This window comes from Pungitius pungitius, chromosome 20 (assembly GCF_949316345.1).
Source record: "Pungitius pungitius chromosome 20, fPunPun2.1, whole genome shotgun sequence".
Taxonomy (NCBI): Eukaryota; Metazoa; Chordata; class Actinopteri; order Perciformes; family Gasterosteidae; genus Pungitius; species Pungitius pungitius.
In genome coordinates this window covers 11,908,350-11,926,068 of record NC_084919.1, presented here as the reverse complement: position 1 = coordinate 11,926,068, position 17,719 = coordinate 11,908,350, and the positions used below count along the sequence as shown (strand labels likewise).

Here is a 17,719-nt window from a genome sequence, read left to right as displayed (position 1 = left end):
GCCAAAACGTGTTAAAGTAGGGTCAAAACTTATTTTCTAAACTTGTTAAACTTTTCAAAAGGAAAGTGAAGAAAAAAACGGAGTACATAAAAATATTAAGGTCAACTGCTTCTAATGATGAGTTATGGAAAGAAAAATCTGGATTACTACATCTACATTCTGAAGCTTCATCTGAAAAGAGATTTCATCTCATTGTTATTGGGGGACTCATTTAAAGTCAAGGAGAGCATTGGCTTTGGTATTTCCGCACTGGAGAGAAAATGCATGTTGAGGTTACTGGTACCAGAGTACTTTAGAACCCAAACGCACGACTCGGACACAATGGACAAGACAGGGGGGGCTTCAATCAAAGTTCAGGCAGGGTCCAAAACCGGGAGATCCGTCGGGAGGCAAACGAGACCAGAGGGGCAGGCAGGTAATCCGCAGACCAGGACGGGCAGGGTCAGAACCAGGACGGGCAGGGTCAGAACCAGGACGGCAAACAGACAGGCAGACAAATCCCAAACGGGGCAGGCAGGTAAGTCATAAATGGTGGAATTCACCTGTCGCTGCGCAAAGGTGTTAACGATCACTTTTTTCCATCAAAATATTCACTGCTGTTTTGAAGTTTTGCCAGTCTCAGCCTGCTCAGGGGTCGGAGGTCATAGCACATTGTTGTCCACAGTCCCATCGAGCGAGCCAACGAGCACAAGAGACATTTTGTTGTCTATGGTGAATTGTTATGATCAGGGCTGACATCAGGAAACTGTATAAAATTGTTTTTGTGAGATGTATCGCTGTCATGTTACCGTGCACGACGTAATCAAAATCGTTTTTTTTCTCTAATTCCATGATTGTTTACCAGGGTGGGGTACGATATTATGTCGATGATGTCATTTGGAAGTAGTAGTGAATGCAGCTTTTTTGAAGCGCTAGTTAATTGATGACAATTTTGATAGTAAATTAACTGTTGAAGTCATTTAAAATGGCTATTTCTAAGATTTTACATAAAAAAAATGCTTTTGACCAAGTTCGACAAGTTGAGAAATGTGTTTTGTCTATTATTCGTTTGACGTAATAATGTGAGTCATTGAAGTGATGACTTTAACACTTACGGTGCCTGGAGCTTTTTTTGTAGAAAAGTGTAGTCTTCAATGAGGTTTCATTTTTGAGCCCACCAGACCACACCCAACTAATTCTATGATTCAAAGAACATGACCACACCCCAGACTTATTTTCACCATGGCCATATTGTTCAAGAAAATGTTATTGTATTTTTTTTTTTACCCTCGAATCCTGGGGTAGACTACGGCCACTGTGCATTACAGACGTGCATGTTGGGATAATGCCGCCACCATTCAGTGGGGGGGGGTCCCACCATCTTAACATAACATTTCAACACCTCAACGTACAGCAGCATGGAGCACAAAGGTGTCGGTGACAGACCAAGGGGGAGAGGGGGGAGAGGACCGGCCGGATCAAATGTAGCATTTCTAGTTTAAAGTTTCAGGCTTGAGGCCATTTGTGGCCGCGGGTGGTGCAAAATGGAGCGCGGTCTCCCAACCTTCCCCTGTGTGGATTACAGGGGCCAGATGAAGCCGTCGTAACTCCGGGGTGGGACGGCCTTTGTTCCAGACACCAGCACTTTGCATTAGTCACTACGCTTCAAGGCTGTTATCCGTATCCTTTTACTGCAAAAGGTGCTTTTTTTTTTTGCAAACACATTGAAGGTGCTGCAGGTGATTGAGTGGGATGTTTCCAGCCTCGCTCTGTCATTATTCCAGGAGTGTGTGGCGAGCAATCACCCTGGTGACTTGGAGGACTCGGTCTTGCTGGTGAAAAAAGTGGGCAACATGACGCACTGTGTGATTCCCATGAATGAAGCTACGAAAACAATGAACCTGCGAATGGATTCTTGTTTTGATGAGAGTCCCTTTGATAGTTGCTCTAACAAAAAGTCCAAACATTTGCTGTCAATGGGAGGATTTTGAAATATATGATTGTGACTGAAATTGTTTGTGAAAAATGAAAGATTAGAACTAGTTGCAGCACTACAATTAACGTCAGTTAAATGGTTTTGTTCTTAGTTGACTTCACACTCACACAGATATTTCTCAAAACGTATGCATAATACAACAAACATTAACAGATAAATCATTTCCTCTAAGAAGACTGTCTGTATGTACCAAGTGTTTTTTTTCGCTAGAGGGGTGTGGATTCTCGATGAATCAACACATCCGGACGTGCGACCTAAAAGGGGTCTGAGAGTAAACACGTGGGCGTCTGCAGACAGCTGGCAGAGATGTGTGAGAACTTCAGCTGGCAAGAAGGTGTCAACCCTTCAGTGTTGCCACATTGTAATCATCAATAATGACTCAATCCAGGCTGTAACTCAGTAAAAAACTGAATTAAAATAGATTTTCCATTTTGTTTTGGATGATTAGATGGCCAACCACGGCTTAAAATCCAACTAGAGTCACAGGCACTGACATTACAATGGAGGGTCAATGTTAGAAATCCCAGATGTGCAGGGTCAAATTTAATTATTAAACTTACTACATGTTTTATGTCATGTGCTGTACTTACCCTTTGCTTATTTTGTTTTATACTTGCAATCATTTAAATTTCATTACTTTTTAAAACTGAGCTGACTAGTTGCTCATCAGATTACACTTTTGCCGACTCTCTGTCAGCGGAAGCAAGTCTTCTTTATTTGGGATTGTCAATGTTTGTGATGAACTGAGTAATATTCTGCTTCTTTAAGATAAATTGGCTATTTAAAATGAGCTTGGGTCAGGTAACTAGACATTAAAATACTTTTTTAAAGAGGCAAATACTCATGAACACAGAGATGGGCAGTATTTCTATTACTTGTATTTACACTTGGCCGTTCCATTCCGTCGGCTCCTCCGAACGCGGTCGATTTGGAGGCCACATCGGATCTATCCTTCGCGGCCCAGCATATCCCATCATGCAGTGCGGGCCAGGATTTAATTTATTCAGGGCGGATGCGAGTTATCCGACAGCGCAGAAGGGTTCACTTTTGAGTGTAACGTTAAGTAATAGAAGTCACTTGAATATCTACCGATATAAATGTTATGATATAATGACGTTTTAGTTTATAAAATCAATTAAGTTACGTGACTTTGGTAACCGATGTCATGTTTTTAAATTCACATAAGACTACAGCAAACTGCTCTTGGCTATAACGTTAACTCCGTCATGCTGCGCCCCCCCCCCCCCCCCCATTCCAGTCTGACCAGCCCCAATAATGTGGTCTGAAATAAGCAAAGTTGTTCACCAAAATTCATTTCCTTTCAAAAGCTCTCCTGGCTTCTTGTTGTCAAGCTGTGGTGTCGTGCGACCCTCCTCTTTCAAGCGTCAAAGAGTTCCTGTGACTCCAGACAGTGCAGGTAGATCGGGTGATCGCACTGAGGTACTACCCAAATAGAAAAGACAGACAACACGTTACAGATTGACATTCACAGGAAATTGTTTTTTGATTTTCCTCTTAGCCTCCATGTCCCTGAAAGCCAGTCGGCCAGCGTCAAGGTTTGTGTCGGTCTAATATTTGCTCTCTGTGTTGCATAAGCTCATGCAGACAGGTCAGCTCAGATCACAGAGGGGTCGGGGCATTTCAAGCTGAGGACCAGACGTCTGTGTCACATTCCTTATGTGGCCTTCAGGTGTGTGCCTGTCTGAAGGGAGAGAGGCCTGAGAGTACAACACTGTTTATTGCCTTGGGAGGATATTTCTGACTTAATGTTCAAGTGTGGGGCGTTGTGGCTACAGTGGTCCTGATCATTGTCATGATGAGCTCTGGTTGGTAAATTATCTTTGAAGCTTCAAAAAAGATAGTCAAAAAACAAAAACGTGAGCGACGGGTGATCATTTTAACAACTATTTATTGTCTTGGAAGTATGTAACAAAATAATCGCTATGAATAAAAACAGCACTTTTGCTCTGTACAACTACGAAAATGTTTACAGACAAGCCAAACTAATAATACAAAAATAATGGTAACAAAAATACACAATAACATGGATGGTAAAAACAATAAAGAACAGAACATCCTCACGTCAGTGTGCAAACCGTTTGTACAGATGGACGTGTGGCCTTTGCTAAGGCAACAGATCCTGATAAATTATTTAAATAGCATTTATCTACACACACGCACGCACTCACACAAACAAATCAAACTCTCACAAACAGCTAAGACAATAATTTATCTCCTAAAAACAGCACTGGACATACATGATAGAGCAAAATGATTTATAAAAAAAGACACCTCCTATTCTTTTCACCGGGGGGGAGATCATGGGATTGGAAGCTTGTCAAGGTATGAAATGTCACATTATTTACAGCTGATGCTATCGTGGCCCTAAGAAATCCTTCTTCTTCTTCTCAAATAAATATGACAAAGTACTTGGTCGTTTTTGTTTAATCAAATTATACAACAGCTATGAGGTAATATTTGTACATCAAAGATGTCCTTTGTTTTTCATCTCTCTCTGAAGAAAAGCGCCAAGTCACAAACACTTCTTCCTCAAAAGCCCTAATGGAAGAATGTACTTTATATAAGCGCGAGATGATGGACACTTACACCTGTCTGTACCACATTATAGATCAGTTTATGATGTTATATTGGATGGGTTTTGTTTCGCTTTTTTAAAGCATTATCATTTCTTTTTATGCCTACATTGTAGGCAAGAGTGAATACATTACATGTATTTACATAATTTCTAATTAAAATCCTCAGAAACTGAGAGAGTTACATCTCTTCAATGACCATGCTTTTGATCTAAGATGAGTGTTTTAGAAGGAACATTTGTCAAATTTTATATGTATTTGTTCCTACTGGTTTGATATGAGAAGCTTGTCACTTCCATCTCACCCTGAGAGTTGTTGAGTTAACAAGACACAAAGCCCATGACACTAGTTCAAAAATTGGCTAACCTAACTTTAATTCTGTATTTTCTCTTCTTGACAGAGATTTTTAGGTTGATGGTTAAAATGTTGTTAGAGTCTTCCACATAAAGTATATGCCAGAAAACCAACGCCCATGACATCATGATCCCCACATTTCTAACGAGCTCTACTCCCAACAGTTTTCTTAACTCCTCAATAACCAAGAGCGCTAAAAATATTATTGCTGTCTTCATCCTCTGAGTCCTCAAAAGTTGTATAATTCGGAAGGTACATCCTTGCAGATCTGGTATAGCAAAAGGAATATACTGTATCATCGTTTCATTTTTTTCTTTGGGGTGTCCATCCCAAAGGTCAGGTAAAAAAAAGGCACACAGGCTGAAGAGGTGAGACAGAAAAAGAGAGAGATGTACAGGTTTGGAAGTGCATAGTCGTCTATGTGGAGCCATTCCCGCACAGAGATGAATGAGGTCTCTCAGAGAGCAAGAAAGCAGGCTGGAATAGCAAGGTATTTGTGTCCTACTGGCAAAGCTAGAGGGCTTGTTTTCTTTTTCCCCAGCTCCCCCCTGCTCCCGTAGATACTAAAGGCAGAGGAGAAGGGGCTCTCTGATCTTCAACCAACCGGTTGGTTCTGTGCCCGAACCAGCTTCAAGTGACCCAGAGGCTGAACACATGCCCTTTGCCTTGTCCGAGTGTCCGTTTCGCAGGGAAAAGAGTTGCAGAGATAAGATCGGTCCCTGTAGACTCAGGGTACACAAGTTCATACTTTGTACAAAAAAGGTGCATTCCTCAGAGCTTCCTGCGCCGTGCCTTTAAACATCTGAGAAAAGAAAGAGAGATAAATAAATGGCCTTGATTTTGGGTATAGATCAATAAATGCCTTATGGGAAGTTGATATCACTTAAATCCTTACCTCTGCATTCATACTTGAGGTCCGAGAAATATACCATCTCTTGTGAGAAGACAAAAAGACCTAGCCTTCCGCCGGCATATGTCTTGTCATAGATATTACCAGAATCTGCCATGATTTTCTTGCCCTCGTACATCACAACTCTGTAGGAATGGGGGGGGGAAATGAAAGTTGATGAGGTCCACAGCTTGGGATTACGATGTCAAACCCATGTGAAGAGTAAACTTGGACTAGCTAAGATCCTCTGCCCACCTAATGAGTCCTGTTCTCGGTCTGTGGATCAGATGCCATCTGTAGGCGGTGAAGTCTTTCCAGCCAACGTTCTTGGGGTCATGCCAGAGAGTGCGGACCTAAAGCATGGGACATATAAACAGCCGTTTAGATGCCCTATATTATATATATATTAAAATGATTCTCCAAGGTAGGGCTGCAAGATATACCGGTTCAACTCACGGTATGAATTTCTCACATACCGTTTATACCAGTATTACGCCATAACAACTGATTTTCACACATCATCGCACCCAGCAGTCGGAGCTAGTTGTCTTACGTGTGTTGAGATTGACTCACAGTTATAACTTTATAACAACAATGAATAACCCACAACAAACTCTCTTTAACAGGGTAAAACACCACAACACAATAGCTAGTTCCATAAAACAATTTGTAACACTTATATAATACATTTCTAAAAATTACCCTGCCGAACTGCATGCTAGGAACAACTCAGAAGTAACTGTTGCTACATGAAAACACGGAAAAGAACAATACAGGAAGAACAACGAGAGACCAGAGATGCATCAACACAACTTGTGACCAAGACAGGAGCTGTGTCTGTTTGGAGGTTTGGTATTTGAAAATCCGACGTAAGTAAGATCAGAAAACAATTATTGCAAAGTCTGTCGAGCCGCTGGTATTGCCTTCGGTGGCAACACGAGCAGCCACAACAAGTTAACACGCTAACTAGCTAACGAGCTAACGAGCTAACGAGCTGGCCAGTTGCGAACAAGTTGGCCAGCTAGCGGTGAACAGGTGTTTTGGAGTTGATGAATTAATGTGTTTACTTGAAAAAGCAATACTGTGATATACCGGGATACCGTCAGAATGTTTCTTAATACCGTGATATGGATTTTTGGCCATACTGTGTAGCCCTACACCAAGGTGTATGCACCTCCAAAAGAACATCAAATGTCTCACCTGTCCTGGGGTATTTCCTGTGTGCCACAGGGCGTTCCTGAGGTGCTCCCCTGGGCCAGTGGTGGAGTTGACCATTTTAATCGACAGGCCTGAGTAGCCCTGGGCCTTGGTGGGTTTGTTCGACCAGTACGTCTGCGTTATCTGCTTCCACATCACCACGTAGAACCTGGAACTGGACTGGTAACCGAAAACAAAGCCGGCATAATCATCATCCCGCTCTGTGTTGATGAAGAAGGTCCCGCTGAAGTCCACTGAATTGAACTCATGGTAACCTGAATGAAAAAAAATGCAAGTTAGAGGCCAGATTTTCAAATTCACAATACTTGTATGCTCTTTTTTACACAAGTATATTTTCTATTTACCAACAGCGATGCCAGGGTCGCAGTTGACGGTCTGCACCAGCTCTTTGCCCTGATGGCGGACGACCCAGTTAGGATCAATCTGCGAGGTGCCTTTAGGGTCAAGAGGAACCATCTGGAACTTGCGGAAGTCTGTCTCACTGATGTCAAAGTTTTCTGGGCACACGTCGTAGATGTCAGGAACGTTGTCTTGATCAAAGTCGTCTTTGCAGGCATCTCCACGGCCATCACCTGAAAAATATACAAGAAAATAATTGCAAATAGGGATTTCAAAACATCTCTAGGCACTGTCTTATGAGGCTGAAATCGCCAATTTTGCTCACCGTCAGCATCCAGCTGATCAGGGTTGAAGGCCAGTCTGCAGTTGTCCTTGTCGTCAGGGATGCCGTCATTGTCGTCATCGTGGTCACAGGCGTCTCCCTTGCCGTCCTTGTCATGGTCAGCCTGGTTGGCATTGGGGATGTATGGACAGTTGTCCAGGTTGTTCTGGTGTCCATCTTCATCAATGTCCTGGTTGCTATCACACTTGTCTCCCACGCGGTCATCATCTGAATCCACCTGCAATGGGACAATGCTTTGATGTCAGAGCTAAGGGGACAATGGAGTCTTAGCAATGCTAACATAGTTGATTACATTCCCTTCTGTTTATTTTCATTCACTCCAGCGTTTCCTGCTAGCTTTTGTTCTGTCACGTCTCCTCTCCTGCTTTCATTAGGGACTTTTATAGGGCTGCAATCACTCAGCAACTTGTAAATCTGCCAAGCTCAATTTGTCTAAGATCTGTCAGCAGGTGTTAGCTTCTGCGAATCAAACATCACTCCATAAGACCTCAGTGGTGAAGGCTGGAGCCATGCTAGACATACTTGGGGGTACTAGGCAGCCTGCTGCATTAGGAGGAAATAGGTACAAAGGGAAGGAGATGAAGGGTGGGATGTGAGGATATTGCTCCCTGTGTAGAATCCTAACTTGGCAGCCAAAACCTTTGAAGATTGCAGTTTTTGCAATGTTTGGGGCCGCATCTTTCATGACTGTTTCCCAGTCTGGACGTGTCCCTTTTAGCATTTAATCGCTGCGTGCAATTCAGTCTATATTCCCTCACAGTCTCAATTCACACCACATTAGTATGGCTTCCGCCCCTCCTTTTCTTTGTTGCATTTCTTGAGTTCCATTGTTAAACACATTCCTATTTCTCAGTGTAGCATAGAACAGGTGGACTGAGCGGGCCCATGGTGCGCACACAGGGCATGCACACAGCCCAGGGCCAGCCCATTCTTCAGTAATATCCCGCCTAGGGCCTCTTTCCTCACATTAGCCAGCAGACGTCAATGGCAGCACTGAAAAGAGCCCGAGACCCCCACTACGCCTTATTGAACTGATGTGCCCTTGAGCTGCATACAGGATTTACTCCACCTTTACATGGTGTGATAAAGCTTAGACAGCTACACAGGGCTAATCACTGAGGCTCTGTCTCAATTGAAAGACAGATATATGCTGAGCTATAGAAAAAGGCAAGGAGATGAATGTGGATTATTGTTGGTGGGTGAGGTGGAAGGAAATGGGGAACGGGCGGTGAGTGTGTGTGTGTGTTTCCACACACCTGATCAGGATTATGTTCCAGTGGACAGTTATCGCACATGTCTCCCACTCCGTCCAGATCTGTGTCTTTCTGGTCAACATTGTACACAAGAGGGCAGTTGTCCTTTTCATTCAGTATTCCTGTGGAATTAAACATGGAAATACACTACGTAAGTGTAACATTTTACTAAAAGCATGACCTCAATTCAGCACAAATATGTAGAGGATCATTTCTATTAAGGTTTCCACTGCTCACCATCCCCATCAATATCCACAGAGCAGGCGTCTCCCTCTCCATTGTTGTCTGTGTCAGTTTGGTCAGGGTTACTATTATAGGGGCAGTTATCACAGCGGTCACCCACGTCATCGCGGTCATAGTCATACTGCCTGGGGTTGTACACGAACGGGCAGTTGTCCTGTTTTGAAAAAAAGACAAAGGTCGAGACGAAGAGTTTTAGGATCTTTAGGTGCAGAGCTGGTTATTAGCCAGGATTAAAAGGTGCATTCCTAAATCAAATGTTGGAAGTATTACTTACCCTGTCATCAGGAATGCCATCATTGTCATCGTCATTATCGCAAGCATCTCCGATGCCATCCTTATCGTAATCTTCCTGCCCAGAGTTCGGGAGGTTGGGACAGTTATCCTGAACGACACAGTGAGACAAACATACAAGTCAAATGACTTTCACTCAGATGGTCATCTCTGAAGTGTCCTTACTTTAGGGAACATAATCTCATAGCCTCGCTGCTTTACCGCTTATTACCTTTTTGCAGTGATAGGTGGCGTTCTCCACACACACAAGGTCAGCATTGGGCCACCCATCCAGGTCTGTATCTTCTCCACAGATGTGGCCGTTGCCAGCGTAGCCCGGCTTGCACTCACAGCGGTACATGGGATCGGCAAAGTGCCCGAGGTAGTTGCAGCGAGCGTTCTTGTTGCAGTCGTGGCTTCCATCGAGGCAGGGGTTACGAGCCGTGCACACCTGCAGAGGGAAGGAGGTTTTCAATGACTAGTGATCAGACTGGCGCTGTCAACATTTGATTTCAATATTATATCTCTCTTTTGACAGAGCTTTCTGCATTCCGCCGTTCCCTGATTCTCCGACGGAACACAAAGACAGGACAGCACTTGCCTGTTTCTTAGCTGCGGCCTGCGCCACACCTCTGCCGAACGGTTGGGGTCCTGCGTAGCGAGGAGGGCAGGGCAGGCAGTTGTAGCCGGGATCTGTGTTCTCACAGCGGTGCACACCGTTGAACTCAAAGCAAGCATCTGGGACCTCCTTGCACTGTTTTAGGATAATAAGAGGAACAAGATCATTATGACTTGCGAGATTCAAGAAGGATGCATTATATCATGTTGGTAATATTATCATGAAATGAAGATCTAATGATTTTTTTGACCTCATCTACATCTTTACACTTGATGCCATTGCCGGTGTATCCAATTGGACACTTTCCACACTTCCAGGAACCATCGGGGAAACTGATGCACTTGGATCCAGCAAAGCAGGGGTTAGACAGGCACCCGTCTGTAAGCACAAATGCTGCCTCGTTATCAAGACAAACTAAAAGTGTGATATAATGAATTAAAGCACAGCGAACGAAATATACTTGTGTTTTCCCGACCATTATATCAAGGAGGCGCCCCCCTGTAGGCGCCCCACTCCCCTGAAGAAAGTCTGGAATTGATTAAGCTCCTCACCAACTGGACATGATTTCTTGTTGCACGTCTGGGTGTCCTTGGCATAACCGACACACTCTTTGCCACCGTATTGCGCTGCGGGGTCGTTGCACATGCGTTTACGAGTTTGGACACCGGATCCACAGGTGAGAGTGCAGGCATCCCACGGTGACCAGGGTCCCCAGTTACCATTGACTAAGGGATGCGAGAAGAAAACAGGATGAATTTGTTCCCTTTCCATGTCCGACAAAAAAATTGCGAGAAAGAGAATCGGATGGTGAGACTTACTGGGGCACGGAGATTCCTGACACTTCTCGGTTTGCCGGCCCTCTCCCTCGCAGACCTTGCCTCCAAGCTGAGGGGTGGGGGAGTTGCAGAGGCGGATGCGGGTTATGACGCCAGCACCGCATGATACAGAGCAAGAAGACCAGGGTGACCAATGGCTCCAGCTTCCGTCCTGCTTGACTGAAGACAGCAAGAGAAAGGTCAGAGGTCAGTTAGGAAACAAAGCAATGGACCACTATGTCTATGACACTGAGATGATGACTCTTAGTTAATCCCCCAGATAAATGCATATAATATAAATCAGGTCGGCTGTTTAACACGATCCACGTACTTGTTTTTTTTTGGTTGATGGGTGCGTGCATGTTGTGTAGACTCACATCGCTTGTCACACTCCTGTAGGTAGCAGTCTCGGGTCTGCACAGAGGTGCCCTCGCAGTTGTTATTGATGCGGTCGCAAGAGCGCCCACGCTGCTGGATGCCCCGCCCACACGACACGGAACAATGGGTCCATTCAGACCACGGCGACCAGCCGTCTTCTGCGTAGTCGCTCGCTGAGCAGGAGGGAGAGGGAGAGCGCATGAGAGAGAGGGGAAGAGGCAGACAATATAAGCGCTATTCCTGCAGGGCGCTTCCCCCCCCCGCCCCGCCCCGCCCCTCACCCACAACCCCTCACAAACACCCACGAACCTAAATGAGGAGGTGAAGCTCTTAGAGCGAAGGGCTAATAGTGTGGACTCAGCTGGGACTTGGACAGATAGAAGGCAGTCTGTTGAGAGTTGCTGCAGAGAACATACTGAGGGAAGCTAGAAAGACAGAGAGGGCCACAGTCCTCAGCATACCCAGGGATGCCCCATTGGCTTATGTTTTCCTAATGAGGAAACAGATTTTGCAAACAAGGCACAGGGTGTGTAAAGACTTCAACAAGTGGGTGAGGTCCGGATGAATGCAGCTCCCCCTGTTTATTTAGGTTCAATGGAAGCACTGCAGCCAAGCCTGCGTAGGTATGAAGGACTTGTCACTTCTCCTCAAGTAGAAGATGGTTAAACATCCAACCATTTTTCCATTCCGCTTTAACCAATTTGGCGAATTACAGCCATTTCAAAGATGTTTCGTGCACAAAGCGCCAATGTTAAAAACACATAAGCACCCTTTCACTAACTCGGATGTTGTAACAGTTAAATCATCACTAAAGTTAGCATATTTTCTCCTGAATGGAAACCTTTACATCGAGGGAAATATTTGTGGCTTTTTGGTTTCTACGGCATATTACAGAGAAACCTGTTCACTCTGTGAATGGAGCCGTGTTCAGCTGAACTATACAGGTGCTGGCTTTAAAGGGCCGTACATACAGGAGCTCAGTGAAAGTTTACATAAATGTGATTACACTGTACTTATAGCTGTGCAGAAATGCTTACGTGTTCCACAGCGTGGGCAGCACTCTCCATCAGGAACAGTAGCATTAGCACAGGGGATCAGGGGGCAGGAGATCTTGCGGCACACAGTAGCCGAGTTCTGCGCGAGCACACAGATCAAACGCATGGTTAAAGACATCCCCAAACATGTCGATATCACCCTAATTTCGAAGCCAGATTTTTAGTCACTCACGTATTTGGAGTTGTCTTGTAAACCTTTAAAAACCTTTAAAAAGTGCTTGTTGCGGGCTCATTTTGTTTAACGCTTGAGTATGCACATACTTATAGTGATAGCCCCACCCTCCCAAAATGAATTCTGGCTGAGACAGCAGACCCCAGCAGACGGCCACTTGCCCACTGGGTCAGGAGAGGTCAGGCATGATGCCACGGTCCAAATAATGCAAGTCAGTTTTCTCTTTAGACTCGGACTGGGCGCTGAGCCCCAAACAAAGTAAAGCCAGCCAGCACAACCAGAGCGGGTTCAGTGTGAATGACTCAGGGATAACACAGCAGCCTCTAACTACGCATGCTAATGCCCTCCCTCCTGGACCGGATCACTTGACAGGGAAGAAACCAGGACAACTTGTGTTTAAGTGGAAGAGAATATCAGTAAATTCATCTTGTTGATGAAATGCAGCACTCTTCCCTGGCAAGTGTTTTGCGCCTCAATGATCCTTTCCAAATATCAGAGCCAAGGGCTTGTTCCTAATTACAATGCATCACTTAAAGGCCTGGTCAAGTCCCTGAAGGCAACACTAGAGTTGGACTTCTATCAACAGACCTCTCATTACAACAGAAAAAAAGGCTGCTGGCCTCCTGCCAGCTCTTCACACTACTAATTTGTGACTTAGGTCTGTTGAGTACTGTTAAGTGTGTGTGTGTGTGTGTCTCGTTTTGACTTGGCTTTTCACAAGCGTGTGCGTGCCAGCGTGTACCAACAAGGAGTGCAACCCCCTCACGCGTGTGCTTACGTACTTAAAAGACTGGAGGTCTCACCTGACAAGTGCACTCGGTGCAGTCGTCGACGGTCCACTCGTCTTTGTTCTTGTGCACGATGCCGTTGTGGAGGCAGACGCCGACGCGGTTCTTAATCAGCTTGTTCTCATCCGTCTGGGAGGGACCAACAAAACACAGATATGCTTTATAAATTACTTGAGTTCGTTGTTACTGTCAAATGTTTCTGAATCATAAAGATATTCTTAAAGTTACTCTAAATCCGGTAAGAAACAGCATGAGTGTGAGTAGGGAGTTGTTTCATGCGCTTAGGAATACAGAGGAAAATGATGCTGTTAAATGATCTAAGACACATTGAAGGGAGGCATGCATCTGACTGGGAGAATTGCTTCCTTACCATCTGGCGGAGTTCACTGGACAGCTCCTTGACCACCACACCGAGGCCCTTCAGCTCCTTAAACATGCTCACCAGGTCCTCACAGGAGAAGCCACAGACCATCTGCAGGTCTTCACCAGAGCAAAATCACAAGGAGGGGAGGTCATTTGTTGACAATAAAATGACAAAAAAAAACATTTAAAATGTGATTCAACAGACATGAGTCAGTATAAAGGTGCACGTGTCAGCACTACCTACCTTTGGTTTTGTGTCCAGTGTATTCGGTTCTGATGGCTGAGGAACCGTTGAGGTTCTCCAGGATCATGGAGTCAGCCGTCAAGGCTGAAAGCAGATCCAATAAATCAAACCATTATTTTGCACACTCATCATTATGGTTAATTTATTGGTGGGTGAGCCTATTAAATGTGATACATCCCAAACTGCAAAAAATAATTTTGAAAAGTCAAAACTGCACAACCTAGACTTTGAGACCACAGTATCCTGATAATATTAGTAAACTGGGTTTCCTGTGTGAAGTGAACAGCTTCCCATTTAGCGCAAATCAACAAGCAAGATAAGCAAATACTTAATTCTCTAAAGACTTGGAGTTGGTGGAACATGAGGCAGATGAGTAAACACACAGGATGTCTGATTACTTACAGCTTTGGCATCCTTTGTTGCGGAGGACGTCTTCCAGTGATGCTCCAAACACAAACCTCACGTTTTGCAGGACGCCCTGAAAGCATTGACCCTCGGTTAAAAGGCTATCATCCGGGACATCAATAAAAATAACCACTCTTCTTTTGCAACTTTCCTAAAGCATTACACGTAATCACCACGCCATGCAATGTGGATTTATTTACGCTTCCGGACATCATTACCAAATTGCGTTTTAAACAAAACAGAAATAAATCCCCTGCAGTCTAGTCTAGGCTGCCTCCCTGCGGGCTCTCACCATGAACCTGTCCCTCACGGCTCCCTTGCCGATCCTGAGCTGCGCGCTGTCCGGCGTCTCCAGCGTCAGGATGCTCTGGATGGGCGCGTCCAGCTCCGCGGTGTTCACCTCCTCGCATCCCGCGAACAGCTGCGCCCGGTCCTCCTGGACGAACAGCGTGATGTTCTTCCAGTGGCCCGTGGCCAGATCCACGTCTTCGATGGAAACCACCTGCTGCTTGTTCTCGGTGGAGAAAACGATGTCCAAGGTGTTCGCCTTCCCGTTGGAGACGATCTCGAACACGGGTCCGGAGCCGTCCCGCTTCTCCACGGTCAGCAGGCTGCCGCGGGTGCGCTTGAACTGCTTGAAGTTGAGCAGCAGGAGGAATCCGCGCTCGGCGTGGATGGAGTCGATCAGGTCCCGAAAGGCACTCTCGGAGACCGGGGGGATCAGGTCCGGGTTGAGGATCTTGTAGGCGGGGCTGTACGGGTCGTCTCCTTTCACCAGGGTGACCGCTTGGCTTTTCTTGGGGACTTGGACGTGCTCGAACAAGTCGAACACGCTGTTGTCGTCTCGACTCTCTGCGGGAAAAATCATAACGATACGCGGTCAGGCTTTGTCTGGCAAGGGTCTGATTTTGGGGGGAATATTTAAAAATCCACACTAAACCACCACAATAAATGTGTTCAAGTTCAATGACTTCGCTGTGCGCGCAACTCACCTGCGACTCGCGCACCCTCGCAGGTCCAGAGCATCAATAGCAAAAATATTCCCGTCAACTTCATGGTGAGGCACCAACCTGCTGCCTGTGACAAATAGCAACAAATGATATATTTTTTGAACATATAAGTCAAACAGAGTCAGTGAGTCAAAGTTTAGAATGAATAAATAAATTGTGTCGGTCACAAATCCATCATTAAGTGATCATGCAAGTGCAGCTGCAGAAATAGAAACATTCCTTAGAATATTTACCACCTACCCCTTATTCACGAAATCAGCACGGCAGAAGTAATACAATCCTGCAAATTATTTAGAAATCCAGCAATAATCCTCAAATATGAATTTATGACGAGTTATTTTGAAAATATGAGCAATTCCAACGTCAAAAGAAGGGCAATATTGCGTATTTTCTTTTCTTGATTGCAAACGTATCCTTGCTGCTATCGGCCGCTAAAAAACAGGGTTTTAAGCGGAGGGGGACAAAGTGCTATTTAAATAGTTTGATGCCATTCCTAAGAAGTGGCCTCGTCCAATCACTGTGAGGGGAGAAAAAGGGACGAGCTTATCCTCTTAGCTCAGAGACGGAGAGAGAAGGAGGGGGAGAGAGACGAAAAAACGCTTTGTGACCAACTTCTGTGTGTTGCTCTCAGAATTTTAATGGACCAGTGTTTCCTCTGGCAGCGTCCATCCATCAGTCCTCTGAAGCATTTCCATCTCAAAGATCTCCATAAGCACACTGAGAACTACTGTTTTATTCGTATTCTAGTCCACAGGTGTCGTTATGGTATGTAAAGCATTATTAAACAAGATTCTGGCGAAATTAATCGATATTATAATCCTTATGGGTTCAGGTATAGAGAAAATAATGTTTTAAGTATGTTGCAACTACTATGGTCCCTGCAACTTTATTTCCTTCATTTTCATTACTTAATTTTGTGCAACTTATTGCACCAAGCATTCGAGGAGCTATATAAGTATATTTCCTCCGTATTGTTCTCCGTGATTAAAAAGAAACGTGTTTTTCATTACAGTTTTCGCCTCAGCTTGTTGCAGTTCCAGCTCTAACCGCTAGGAGCCGACGTGAGTTCACCAGAGAGGTGACCCGAGGCAGTTAGTGATGCAGCACACCTGCAACGACTTTTACATTTACATGGTTGAATTATGAAAGTTATCTTTTAGTTGGGCTTAAAGAAGTCTTTGTCATTTCTCACTTTGGAGCCAGCCTCACAATTTCCGGGTTTTTAAGTAAAGATTCCTGTTTTTTCCACCGCTCCTAATTTTTAACCAACGCAGGTAGCATAACAGCAAACATGCAGCAAGCATCCCCCCTCAGAACCATTCACACAAGAGAAAACTAGCATCAAATACAAATATGTCAGTAATGTTAAGTGTTAGAGCATTTAGTGAGGGCTAATCTTCCCCTAATCTTTAGATGTCAAATTTGACTTAGTTTGTACTGGGGTTTCAAATTTATGTTGCTGGATCATCAAAACCAAACAGTGACAGTTTATACTGACATAGGAAATCACTGTTTATGGTGCACAGGGAGAAAATCCTAGATGGTGATGGGTTTATATCCAATGTACTTCTCTTTAATGCTTCTACCCTGAAGCATTAGGAAAATGTCAGTTAATCATGACAAAATGTCTCTGATATGCTTTGGTGTGGTGACATTTGAATGAAATCTGTTAAATTAGTTATTCCAACCATTTGGCCTGTCATCGGTTTCATGTCTCATTCACTTTCTCTTCATCTTTGAGCACTTTAACATTTAGGATCTAGAAAATAAACATGTCAAGAAGTAATGGAATGGAGGGAAAATGTCACTGTAAGTGTCTTCTGCTGTGTAAAAACAGGCACTTTGGCCTACTGGTGACAGTGTACAGAACCTTTGACAGATAAGTGGACTCACAGAGCACGCCGAGCTTCTTCTGGCTCTACGTAGCGGTGTACCTCATCGTCTTGATGCATAAGCCGCATGTCTTGATGCATAATGCGACAAGGTTCCATGCGAGCTGGTTTAGACGCCCGGAGGTAAGAAGCTTAACCCTGAGGGGTTTTGAGGTTAGAGCCAGAGTCTCTGAACAGGTCCCACGATGGAGACGTTGGGTCTCAATTGTCTGCGGAAGATACACCGTCAATGCGTCAGTTGCCCCAACAGTCACCTGTGATGTAACGTGAAAGGATTGAGCTTTTCCTCAGGTGAGGAAGGCGTAAAGCTGAGAGAGCAAAAGAGCCGGGTCGTCTTTGAGCGATGCACCATTTGGGGGTATGCAGGAGCTCTTTACAGACGTGTATTGGTGTTGGGTTTGTAATGTAGCAAGCTGAGCCTGTGAAGAAGAAAGCACATGTTCAGGAAAAGAATGCGCTGCTGACTTTGGCCCAGAGAAAATATAAATAAAAGGATCAAG

The 17,719-nt window shown here is 44.7% G+C and overlaps 1 protein-coding gene across 1 annotated transcript; it reads right to left on the bottom strand.

Moving 5' to 3' along the window:
• Positions 1-3,871: 3,871 nt before the first annotated feature.
• thbs1b (thrombospondin 1b) lies at positions 3,872-15,754 on the bottom strand. Its single transcript, XM_037449928.2, has 23 exons — positions 15,568-15,754; positions 15,310-15,394; positions 14,610-15,169; positions 14,315-14,390; positions 13,913-13,996; positions 13,676-13,785; positions 13,321-13,434; positions 12,328-12,424; positions 11,290-11,463; positions 10,916-11,092; positions 10,649-10,822; positions 10,348-10,475; positions 10,080-10,232; positions 9,711-9,929; positions 9,483-9,590; positions 9,203-9,362; positions 8,969-9,087; positions 7,695-7,929; positions 7,375-7,602; positions 7,013-7,284; positions 6,068-6,165; positions 5,819-5,958; positions 3,872-5,725 (listed from the first exon to the last, which is right to left on the bottom strand). Exons 2-23 carry the CDS (start codon positions 15,371-15,373, stop codon positions 5,718-5,720), a joined length of 3,498 nt encoding a protein of 1,165 aa, XP_037305825.2. The 5' UTR covers positions 15,374-15,394; positions 15,568-15,754; the 3' UTR covers positions 3,872-5,717.
• Positions 15,755-17,719: the final 1,965 nt, after the last annotated feature.